Source organism: Tripterygium wilfordii, chromosome 16 (genome assembly GCF_013401445.1).
Source record: "Tripterygium wilfordii isolate XIE 37 chromosome 16, ASM1340144v1, whole genome shotgun sequence".
In the NCBI taxonomy this organism is placed as follows: Eukaryota; Viridiplantae; Streptophyta; class Magnoliopsida; order Celastrales; family Celastraceae; genus Tripterygium; species Tripterygium wilfordii.
The window spans coordinates 8,820,076-8,832,788 of NC_052247.1; the positions used below are offsets into that span (position 1 = coordinate 8,820,076).

The 12,713-nt window shown below is 38.4% G+C and overlaps 2 protein-coding genes across 4 annotated transcripts; one reads left to right on the forward strand and one right to left on the reverse strand.

The window, feature by feature from the left end:
* Window positions 1-2,284: 2,284 nt before the first annotated feature.
* Window positions 2,285-6,022, forward strand: LOC119980518 (protein SAMBA-like). Of its 3 annotated transcripts, none has more exons than XR_005463892.1 (4): window positions 2,285-2,516; window positions 3,287-3,397; window positions 4,762-4,879; window positions 5,532-6,022. XR_005463892.1 is itself a non-coding variant. In XM_038823245.1 (3 exons), the coding sequence occupies exons 1-3, from the start codon at window positions 2,369-2,371 to the stop codon at window positions 4,821-4,823; spliced, it is 321 nt and encodes a 106-aa protein (XP_038679173.1). In that variant the 5' UTR covers window positions 2,285-2,368; the 3' UTR covers window positions 4,824-5,071. The 3 variants fall into 3 exon arrangements, 1 of the variants encoding a protein (XP_038679173.1); XR_005463891.1 differs by having other exon boundaries at window positions 5,539-6,022; XM_038823245.1 differs by lacking the exon at window positions 5,532-6,022 and having other exon boundaries at window positions 4,762-5,071.
* A 3,433-nt stretch (window positions 6,023-9,455) lies between these two features.
* Window positions 9,456-12,574, reverse strand: LOC119981080 (heat shock factor protein HSF8-like). Its single transcript, XM_038824077.1, has 2 exons — window positions 12,076-12,574; window positions 9,456-11,083 (listed from the first exon to the last, which is right to left on the reverse strand). Exons 1-2 carry the CDS (start codon window positions 12,370-12,372, stop codon window positions 9,827-9,829), a joined length of 1,554 nt encoding a protein of 517 aa, XP_038680005.1. The 5' UTR covers window positions 12,373-12,574; the 3' UTR covers window positions 9,456-9,826.
* Between the last annotated feature and the right edge of the window lie 139 nt (window positions 12,575-12,713).

A 12,713-nucleotide genomic window follows, 5' to 3' on the forward strand; every position in this document is an offset into this window, starting at 1 on the left:
CTTTGTTAATTTCACAGGTGGAAATAATTTGATTTGATTTGATTTGTTTTTGACACATCAGATACGATCACCGGAGCTTGAATGCCACATCAGTAAATTTGTCAGAGTCAACACTTAAACATTGACTTGGGACATAAATAGGTTACAAAATGAGAGTATAATGATATAAATGAGAAATTTTATAGTTTAAGGATAGAATCAAAAAAAATTGAATGGTTTAAGGACATATATAATACTTTAGCCTTAGTTTAAGAATATTATAGTATTGTTGTTCTGTTATAAGTATGGCAGTAGATGTCTAGTATGTCAGTCTTTTTGGTGGTGGTTTAGGAGGTCCTGATTCCTCAAAAATCAGGGTTTGTTGCTTTTGTTCTCTCTCAGTAAACTATCTCTATTGTAAGATTGATATTTCATTTAGCAACACATATCTAGATCTGGTATTATCTTTTTGGTTGAGTTATTCTTGTTTATCTGTGAATCCTTGCGTGTGACCTTATCATTTCCTCTTTGTTCTTTTAAGATTTATATAGGAGGTACAAAGAATTGTGATTTGAGTCATTTTGGTATGCTCTGTTTTTCCTCCCCATTTTTGTTTCCCCCCTTTCTCTCTGTTATTTGATTGATTAGACCTACCTGAATTCTCCTAAGATGGGCTCAATGTTTGAAAAAAGCATTGTTTTACCTCTCTTGATAAAATATTTTCGATTCAAAAAGAAAAGAAAATTTCGCATCATATTTGACATTCAGTTGGCAGATTCACTTTGCTCTGATAAGTGTTCGCATAAATACTAGTGATTTCACTGATACAAGAAAAATAAGACATCCCCCGTTCTTCTTGACCTCTGTTGGCAATTGACTTCTTATATTTCGTATGCAGACCTGCGTGCTCTTGGTTTTCTTTGGCATCGTGCTTCTAGGTGTGATCATAGTACTCACAGCTTAGTCCAAAAGTAATATTGATCTGCTTGGCATTGGGATAGTAATATCTTTGGTTGTGCTGTTTTAAAAAGACATCATGGCTGACTACTCGGAAATCAAGTATATAATGTATCAATTATCAACATATAATACATGTTTTTTTCCCCCTCATTTGGTGGAGCAACTGCATCTTTTGTATAATTTGTCATCAAGGGGGATTTGAAGGGTGTTACAGCTTGTTTTGTTATGGGCTTTGGCCTTTATTATCATAATGAATTCATGTCATTCTTTTGGGTTTCTTGTGTGTATGCAACTCCATTTCTTCAATAGTAGAGTTGTAATGGTACAACTTTGAATTAGGGAGCTGCTGTTCAATAAAATCACATTGATCCGGTTCAAGAATCAAGATTTTTGGACACAGTAACATAATCTGCGGTTTTTAGTAGATTGTCTTCTTGCTCATGGCTTTTCATTAGAATGAAGCCCTGTTCCAGAAATCTCCCACCATCACCATTTAGTTTTGGACCTGAAAAATATGAAGAAACAGCACAGACATTAGACTAATGGATTATATGTTCTGCAATAATATCTGTGATTGCTACTCAAAACCACAAGTGTTGCAATGTTCAGATGGAACGGAAAACATCCGTCCATATAAGCAAGCACCTTCAACTACTAAAACCCACATCATATACAAATCAAATAACAAAACCCATCAAAGAAAATTACTTCAATGTACAGGCAGTAAAGGTCCGCTGACCTCAGTTGTTGATGGATGCCATTCTACACAAGAACCAACGCCAGTAAAGAATAACAACAGGAGACCCACTTTCAGACAACCATGGAAATGAATGTCCATAGCCTTTCGGGGTTTGGGATCAGTAGATCTACATCAAATCGCTACGAAATTTTACAAATTGAATACTCAATCCTCTCTTCCAATGATTTCGGTACTGGGAACAGCTTGGTATTAACCTAGTGGTTATATCTTTGAACTTAGAGGTAAAAGATCCCTCAAGTCGTCAATTCGAAATCAATGGAAGGTAATTCCTTTGGATTTCCTGGGTTCCGTTGGTCGAGAGTCGATGACACGAGAATTCTTCTTGGAATGGATTAAAATCCCTATTTCGGTCGGCTCATGACTAAATTGGTAATCCGTTGTGTGCATGCATGGGGTGGTCATTCTGGATTTAAAACTGGCTCAAGAGTTGCAAAGTGATCATTGGATTGGGGCCTTCTTGATAAAAAAAAATTGAATGTTTTCGTACAATGGGCTTACTACGGCCCATTTGGCCAGTATTGGCCTTACATTTTTATTTTGTTATAATTTTGAATTTATTTTAAAATTTTGAATTTATCAGGACTCCTGCTGCTAGGCTTTACCATTTCCAGGCGTCTTTTTGACTCTCTAATTTGCAAGGTAGGGAAAGAGAAGAGGAGGAGGAGGAACATGACTAGTAATACATCACCGGCTCATTCGTCAATTTCAACGACGGCGGTGGTCGGAGGTGGCAGCACCAGCAATGCCGCTCTCGAAGATTTCCATTTCCCCTCCGATCTCATCTCCATCCAAGATCGCAAAGACGAGGCACTCCTAGGTCTCTCGCCTTTCCATTTAATCATCATCTTCTGCTTTTTCTTATTCGATTTAATAATTTTTTTTTATGGTTATTTGTTTGCTCAGTTGCCGGTCATTACATTTCCTCTATGTGTTCTTTTTTGTGTGAATTAAGATATTGATTGTGCACATTTGATCCAACAAGTCTTTAATTCTGCGGATTTGTTTTTCTGAATTATAGTTATTAGCTCCTGGAATTCGTTAGTTCTTCATTACTTGGTTTACATATGGTCTTTGGTTTTGTTCTTGGGATTACTGTGTTAGGTTTTGCAATATTAGTGTTGTTGTTCCATTTACTTGTTGCTTGACTGCTGGGTAACTTGAGGTATAGGACAATAAGAATAAAGACGAAGGGACTACGGTCTTGATAATCAATAAGGCATTGAAGATTCGATCATATTTCCATTTTGCCTTTTCTAGTGCATGTTGAGAGAGAAATAGTCAAATCTCCAGAGGCCTGTATCTCATTATGCTGAAGTGCACATTCTTAATAACAATCTATATGCTTGGTGAATACTTTTGTGGTCCTGGCACAACTTCCTTTCCAGAATTTTTCCTGATAGTTGTGTCTTTAGATTGTCATTCTATGGTACTCATTTGGTATACTCTGTATGAATTATGTCAGTGCTTTCTTTGCTGTTGTATTTTATAATTTTGTTACTACTAGAAGAAAATACATAATTGTATCCAGCAGTAGTCAATGGAGCTTCACATTCGTCTTGAACTTCAGATTTTTTTTTGGCATCGCAGTTCTTAAATCTGATTTGATGGCTGCACTAAACAGAGAGGTTAAATCTTTGGATGAAGATAACTGGATGTTTGAAGGGCCCCGTTCCCGTATCCACCTTATTTCCAGACCAGGTTAGTCCTTGAACTCTTTTCAAAAAAAAAAAGGTTAGTTCTTAAACCTACCAGTTACCGTTTGATTTTTGTAGGCTTCTTCTTTTGTCATTGTTGTTGTTGCATGTGATTGGAACTTGTTATAAGCTGAGTTCTTTATCTGTTAGTGCATTTATCAGCAGTTACCTGGTATTCTGAAAATATCGATTCTATACTTTCTTTTGTCATATCAAAACCTTGTTTTAGTTGATCAGATTTGAAAGCTTCTAATTACCAATGAAGATGCCTTTTCTCTTCTCTTAGTCTCTCTATGTTATATTGGAAATGAGGGGAGGGGTGGAAGGAACAAAGAGGCGGGCAGGCGGGCAGGGGGACAGGGTGGGTGAAAATGGGGAAAAGCTTTTGTAACGCTAGTTATTACATGGACTGTATGATCTTGTTTAATGTTGACACTGGATGTTTGGAAAGTGTAATTTCTATGTGTGGTTGTGGATAGCATGTTAAACATATTTTGGAATGTAAATGTCCTTTGAAGGCAAGCAACTTTAGTTTACTCATCACGAGGACTGGGTTCATTCAAGCAAACATATGCTTTAAGCCTAACCTTATTTTTGGCATACAGTTTTAAGCCCTTGTTCTAATTTGCATGTAGAGCATATGGTCTAGGGTATGCATTTATTGAAACTAATGGTAATGTAAGAAGTGTAGATACTAGATAGTAATTCGAGTAGGAGCTAGTGAAAGGATAAGAGGAAGACCTAAAAAAGATATGGATGGAAGTAATGAGAAAGGTTATGGGCGCCATAGGATTAGTGGAGAGTGTAAGTCTTGATAGGAACTAATGTCAAAAGAGAAGCTACTATGCTGATCTATCTTAGGATTCATGCATGCACCCTGAACTGTGTGTGACAAAGGCTTCACTATGATATAAGACTATAAGAGGCATACATTATTTTCTTAATTAATTGCTCCATCTTAAAATTTTTGTATGTGAATGTTTGAGAATTATGAGATCCATACTGTGAAGAGGATGATAAATTTATCTATGGGCTGGGTGTCTATGTCATATACATGCACAATGTAAATATGGGACTTACTATAAAAAGTTGATATCAAAAGAAAAGTGGATATCAACAAGAGGGGGAAGATTAGCATTGTCTTGACAATGTGCTGCCACTGTTCTAAAATTGCTGATGCCATGTCCTGAATTATGTGAATAAGCATAAGATTTGCCCTATTCTATGCCAAGCCACTCTAAAGTTTTGGGTTGTGATTACTTTGATGCATCATTAGTCATGACAGCTGTTATTTTATTACTTGCTTATTCATACATAATATATAATGACAAAACGTGATAACATATGTTCTTATGGATTTCTATTCAGGTATGTTTCTGCACAGGAAGATGGAAATGGCCAAGAATCAGAATTCGGCACAACCAAAATGATTGATAATCCTTTGGAGTTTGAACAGGTGCACCTGGCTTTTGTTGACCATTCACAGGTGCTGTTTTAATCATTTATGGATTAGTCTAAATCTTTTCAAACTTATGTCGAGTGGTATATATCAATGTGTATTGTGTAGTACTGAAGATTTCAACCTCATCGTCCCTTAAAATTCCTTTCCATGCTTTAAGTGCAAAGTTATATTAGTGAAAAAAGAAATAAGATATATCATGTGCCTTTATCCAGTAAATTGGTTGTGCCTGAGCTTTACAGTTGTTAGATCCCCGCAACACCCACCACCCCCCCCCCCCCCCCCCCCGCCCCCGCCCCCTTCTAATGTTGGCTATGGTAGATTAATTGGTGATAGAAGTAAATAATCTCAATTGAATCTACCAATTTCTGGTAGGATTCTTTCCCTCCCGCTCACCCTCCCCCCTCCCCTCTAATGTTGGCTATGGTGGATTAATTGTTGATAGTGTCAAGAATAGCCTTGCTGCTGTAATTTGGCTGTGGAACTCAAAACATTCCTTTTAGTATATTCTTGACCGATTTACCATTCGGCATTTCTAATAATGCTTAATGCTATTAAGTAAGGCTATCCTGGGAGTTCCAATTTTTACTACGAGTTGTTTCTGGGTGGTTTATGTGCTTATCTGATGGAATACTTTGTTCTGTTAATTTCGTTTATTGAATCCTTTATATCTTTTAAGCTTGCAGAAGCTTCAAAATTGAGCTGAATATATGAAATCCAATTCAGAAGAACTACAAAATCTCTGAATTCACAAAAGGGTGACCAAGAAGCCTTCTCTAGAGACGACGGTCGTTCCCAAGGCTGATGCACGTTAATAATCCGCGATGAAATCTCACACCACGTAGAAGCCGTCCATGGAGACATTTTGTCATTCAGAGCACAGTCGACTTGTACTCTCCCTGCTACCAACCCCAATGATATCTTTTGCTAATATGTCTGCCCGAACATCAAAGAAAATCATGAATGGATGATAGCTAGACCTACATCCTTTTACACAGTAATCACAACTTGGTTAAGTCGAGCAGAAGTTGTGGAACTGAAAATTTGGTCATATTTCAATCGGTAGTGATAAACATACATAGAGTTGGTATACATAAGGATACATAATGACATGGCAAGCCATGTAAGCAAGCGACTAGATAAATTTAAAATTCAAAAATCAAACCTTAAAATCACTCTTATCTTTCCTCTCAGATTTTACTTTCATCTCTCTTGGGATTCTAATTTTTTTCTCTCTCATCTCTCTCCCTCTCCTCCCTCACACGACTTCTCTCTTCCTCTCTCATGGCCAACATCGGATCTCCGTCGTCCAGCAATCAATCCGACCGCCATTGCTATCAAAAGAAGCGTCTGGCTCCCACAAGCAAAGTCCAGCCACTACTTGCTGTCATCCGTCATTGGTTTTGTCGGAAATCCACCTTTAAGCCGTGAGTTTTCATCGGACAAAAAGCACCAATCCAACGGATTTCGATGTCAGTTTGGCAACCCGACACCACCAATGAACTCCGTTAGGTGAGGAGCACCTAGCCCAGCCCTTTGTCGACCGAAACGGCCATCGGAAAATGGAGACCCACTTCAAAGGTATGCTCTAGTTCGTTATTACATTGTCAGTTTGATAATGTAATAAGGTTTGGAAGCCTTTTTTGGTCGAAAGCATACACTGTCAGTTCAAAAGTGTAATACAATTGAAGTATGCACAATATAATTAATTTGTTTGTAGGCCTTGCAATATTGCATAGTGTATTCCCAATAGTGTAAATTTTGCACAATGCAGTTGCTAAATACATTGGCAATATGAAAGTGTATTTGGTTATTGTTCTTGCATAAGACTTTTGCGGACTCGTTTCACATAGATCTTAGTTGTTGATTTGATTATTTTGGCTTGCTGTGTTTAAGATCCCAGTGATTACACTTTGCTATTTTGGTAGTGTACTTGTCCGCATTATTTATGTACGTTGTGATTTCTGGTAGTGTATTTCTCCCAGTGTGTTTACCCCAATGGGTTATTACACAATGAAATATAGCAGTGTATTTAGCCCATGAGGTTATTACACCATGCATTTGGTAGTTTATTTAGCCCAGTGTGTTATTGCACTATTTGTGCATAATGTAATTATCCCAAAGATTGTTGGGTATTGTCTCAAAAATATAACAACCTTGATAAATACATCAAATTCTAAGCTCTTTTTAGACACTACAAAAATGGGGATGCAACCATTGGGGTCTCGGGCAATGCGTATTGTATTTGGAACATTGTAAATTATGCACAATGCACTCGTTCAATACACTGACATTTTGATATGTAATTGTTTTTTGAACGCATTGAACAAGAAACACATGGAAATTATGCCTTGAGGATTTTATTTTTATTGACATAGATTGTATTGAAAAGTGTCGAAGACGTTGTCAATTTTGTTAAATACACTGGTAATTCATTAACAAATGGGTAATAAATACTCTACTAAAAGATAATGTAATAAAGCACTGCCATGGACAGCTATATTAAATACCCTATTAATTCGTAATGCATTAACGTATGAGCTACAAATGCACTATAAAAACATAATATAATAAGGCACTGCCATTGACAGCTATGTTAAATACCCTGTTAATTCGTAATGCATTAATTCGTAATGCATTAATTCGTAATGCATTGACATGGGTGATGAGAGATGATGAGAGAGAACATGAAAGCTGAAAAGAGATGAGGAGATGACAAGAAAGCTGGAGAGAGAAGGAATATGTACAAAAAAACTACAACAAAACCAGACCAAACGAATTTTACAAAAATCAAAAAAGAGAGAAGGAGAGGGACCAATGAGAGAGAAGCGGGAAATCCCTCTTGCTTCTTGGGGTTTTGTGTAAAACATCTATGTGGCATGTCTAGTTGGCATGCCACATAGATTATGTATATTATGTATATCAAATATTATATATGTATGTCATTTTCCTATTTCAATGCCAACAAATTTACAATGTACATTCTAAACAAGTTATCATATCACACGATTTGGAGTACTGGTATTAACCATTAATATGACCAATCTAGTGGGTGACAGGGTACTCTAAAAAATCATCCTTGATATTCAACTTTCAGATATTCAACTTTCAGATATTCAACTTCCTCCACTGATATCACCCCTGAAAGGATTTGGGTTAATAACCGTTGGATGAAACGAATTAAATCCGACCATCTATATTTATGGATTAAAATATTAGCTTTCTTCTTCAACTCTCACTGTCCCAACTCCCAACAAATCCACTCTCTCTTCTTTGTCCCAACCAACAAATTCAGTCTCTCTCTTCTTTCACATGTTTAGCAACCAATTTCACATATTTGATTCTACTTTCAGAAAACTCCATCTAGTGCTTTCATCTACTTGCAGGAAAAAAAAAGAAAAAGAAAAAAACTAAAGCAAACAAAATCTTATCTACACTTCAGTGCTTTCATCAATCCAAGATAACAAGAGGCGGCCATTACGATTTCATTGATGACATTTCTAGATCTGAGGAAACTATGGCCCGGTTTGGATCAACATTTTTAGTAGCATTTATACTATTTGTTACTTTCAATCCAAACGATTTTTTTGACACGTAATTCGAAATAATTTTACTTAGCATTTTATGCTACTTTTGACATGCTATTTGTATGAAGCATTTTAATAGCATTTCACTGTCAAAAGTCAATATTGTTTCCATTAATTTTTTTATTCCATTTATACCCTCACTTCATGTGTTTTTATAAATTAATTAATAAATAAATAAATTTATTGATATTATAAAATATTTATCATTTAATATATGCTACTCAGTAAAAATGTTACCAACAAAAGTTCAACCAAACACCACACAGCATTCGGGTATCATTTCTGCTATCACCATTTCTACTAGCATATCTGCTATTTTCAAAATGCCTTACCAAACTAGGCCTAAGAGTGATGAGAGTGGATCTGAGAAAACTACAATCATACAAAAACTAAAATCTTTTTTGATTTGCATCTGCATTCTCTTTATACCGACCCTATCAGATCTAGATGAGTTTGTCTCCACTGACGTATGTCGTTTGTGGTCGCAGATTAGCCACAAGGAGCCATGAGGCAAGGCCGGGAACTCGTGGAGGATTGGGACTGGAAAGAACATTTTACCATTGTTGAAAAACGGAGAAATCAAAAAAGTTAAGAGAGAGAATGTTTCAGTTAGAGAGAGAGGTGGAGAAAAATTATAACCATTAGATCTGTCTCTCCAAATCCAACGGTTATTAACTTGAACAGGTTAATAGCCGGCGCACTAGTGCACCGCCTCTCCCCCGAATCCTTTCAGGGGTGATATCAGTGGAGGAAGTACTTATAACCTGGTATTGGAATCCCACTTTGAAAAGGTTCATGCACTGGTGGAACTCATAAGATTCAAAGCCGGGCACCATCAGGTGTATCTATTCAGGGTAGTTGCCCGACTGGAAAACAAAACCAACCCACCTAGCCAATCCAATCCCCAATTCGAAATTCAAAAAAAATTGTTTTATTATTGGATATAGAACTAATTCATAAGGTTCCGGATCGAAACAATTACAAAAAGTTATTTACCCATAAATAATGTCAGAAAGTGTAAAAACACAAGTAAAGGCATCCATTATGAGAGAATAGTCATCCTCAAACAAAGACAAGTCCTATAAGCACGACATCAACCTCAACAAAAGGATTAGAAACCAAAGCTATAGCCTTTTAACACTGCTATGCCTGCTGAGTTCTTTCGAATACCCAATATAAGGTGGGAAATCAAAATCTAAAAATTAGAAAACAGAACCTCAATTTGGGTTTGCAGTTGTGCAAGAAAGAGCCAGGGCGAACAGATACATAAGGCATGAGCTGCTTCTCACATAGCCGCAAAAGAGGACCATCCACTCAAGAGGTTATCAATCTATATCAAGGGTTTACCTCCGCTGATCCAATCTAAATGTACATATCAGAAATAAAATCAAGCCTTTTTGGTGTCTGGAGTGAGCATCCCCATTTGTTCCGTAAGCTGATCCATATGCTGAGATTTGTCCCATACATTCTTCTTTGGCTGCACATCATTTCCATTGGTTTTACCATCAAACGAGATTGCTTCAATGTCCTCAGGTATAGGGCTACGCAAAAAGTCGTCCCAGAAGCCAGAACTCTCCAGTAAGGCATCAATATCTGGATCGAAACTAATGCCATCAATTTCATTCTCTCCCAGCGAAGACGGCTCCAAAAATCCAGAATTGTCAGTCCCAGGTCCCATGTAACTTTCCCCAGGAATATCTACCATACTCTCTGGTACCATTTCTGGTATTTGAGAGAGCTCAGGCATGATTACATCTGTCTGGGGAATCGAGGAAGGCGCACCTTGTGTTCCAACCAGCACGCCCACATCGGGCAACCGAGATGTTGCAACCTTCTCAGAAGTCACAGCTTGTGGAGAAGATTGTATTTCAGATATGGCAGCTGTTGGGTCCTGCCCTGAGATTCCAGTAAAAGATGGCATATATGATGCTTGGCCCGAGGTTGGAGGCACCTCCTGCAGAGTCACTCCAGACACACGATTTGAAGAGCTCCCACAGTCTACACCACTGGATGATGATGAACCGTCCACAATCATGAAGTCATCAATATTGTTGTTGTACGATTCCAGCCTGGAAGAAGAATCAACTTTCATGAGCTGCCTGAGCATTGCTTTCGCCGCCTCACTCATTGAAGGTTGATACTTAACAATTTGTCCATCAGCAGCAGAGTGCTCACTCTCAGCAAGGCCATCCTGCTTGAGCCTTCGTTTTTTGTTGCCTTCAGTTACACGCCTATTACTTTCATTTTGCTGCTGTACAAACTGCGCCAAGAAGCCAGGACTCTGCACGGCCTTTGCCAGAAATGACATCATCTGTTGTTGTCGCTGCTCCATTCCCTGAAAACGTTGAACCATGGTTTGCAGCTGGACATCGGTAGCCTGCTGCTGCTGCCTCAATCGAACAAGCTCCTGCATAAGCACATTCTTATCCCTCTTAAGCCTCTCTACCTCTTCCTCAATCCCAAATTTCCCAACCTCAACAAAGGCACCAACAGAAGAGTTCTGTCCATGTGATTGCGGTTGCTGTTGATTGCCATGTCCATGTGTAGGTTTTCGCCGACTTATACTCCTAAGCAGGTGTTTTTGACCTCTCAAAAATCCCTCATTTGCAAATTCCCAGCGATCAGGATCAACCTTCCGAAACCCCTGTTTAACAAGGAGGTATATAAAAAGTTTCTAGATGGGAGGAACAGAAAGATGAGAAATCAACTTTCTCAAATGTGAATTTTTTTAATGAATAATCCATGGCCACAAACCAGACAGGGGGAACACAGAGAAGTTATACAAACAAGAAAGAAGAATTACAGAACATAGGGACACCTCTTAAACCAGTTAACCAGTCCCTACTCCCTAAAGATAGGGGAAAAACCAGAATGGATGCCCAGAACATTTGAAGCAGTTTTCAAAAGTGAACTCTAAGCTAGGCCTAACCTAGGAAACACGAAGTGAACCCAAAGGCTCAAACATTTCAACCTGATCAACAATATCATCAAAGTTAACTTACTGAGGAATGTATACCCGAAGTTCCCTTCCTCAATTTCCCCAGCAAACAAAACAACTGTCACTCAAAATATCCCCCACCTTCCCGAGGAAAAGGAGAAGAACAAAAAATTCTACAATCCCACCTAGTAACAATCTATACACGGATACACCAGTATGGCAGCATCCAACAGTTTCCCCACATGATATCTACATGAGCGGGATGCAAAACAACCGAAGCAAGAGGCAAAATAATCACAACTACTTAAAGATGAAAAATAACTAAAAATCTTGCAACAACAACTTGAAGATGAAAATTGACTAACATAATTTCAGACACAATAAGAACAAAATTAGCCGTGCCAACATTTTCTGTCAATTTTTCCCCAAATCTCCATCCTCTTATGACGCCCTAATCCACACCTCATGATCATTATATGACATGATTACCGATAGATTCATGGACTTCATAAATCAGTTACCAAATAAGCCAACCCTACTCTGTAATCAAATTCTTTGAACTACAAAATCAAAAAAATATCACCGAACAACGAGAAAGATATGGAATTCGAGAATCAAAATCTCAATATTGAGAAAATATGTACTTTGAGAAAGCAAAATCTGAGAAGAGAACAAGAGAGAGGACGAAGGGCTCATACGTAAGTGTTGAGCTGGCGGACAAAGCTGGAGAAGTTGTTATGTTTGAAGTACTTGGGAAGGAGGTCCCGGGCGAACTCGGGCGGATTCCACACCACGAAGCTGTTATTGGTAGGGCTCCATGACACTATCGAGTCTGTCGCAGGGTCATCTACCATGTCATAAGTCTTACTCAGAAAAGGCGGTGGAGCATTGGCGCTCCCAATCGGCGTCGGCGTCGCCGGTACCCCTTGAGACCCTCCACTGCCACTCGTCGACGCATCCCTGCCTCCGCCACCAACTTTATTCCCTCCGTCCATCCAAACAAATATCTAAATGTATGTGTTTACGTACGAATTTAAATCGCGAGAGATCCTAGGGTTTTGAAGGAGGGAGTCCATTGTATGCCATTCGGGTGGACTGTGGACATAACCCTAAATTGCAGATAAAGCGCGATTTTGGAGAGAGAAAGTAGGGTTGGTTAGATTTTAGAGAGAGAAAATAGAAGCTGTTGTACGGTCACAAGAAATGACAAGGAAGAGTTTAATAGGGTTGGAGCTGGGGCGGCTGAGAGGAAACGGACACGAGCCGGTTGCTCTGCTTGCACTTTTACCGGATTGGGTGACGACTAATGACTGGAATTACCGAATGGTTCTACTGT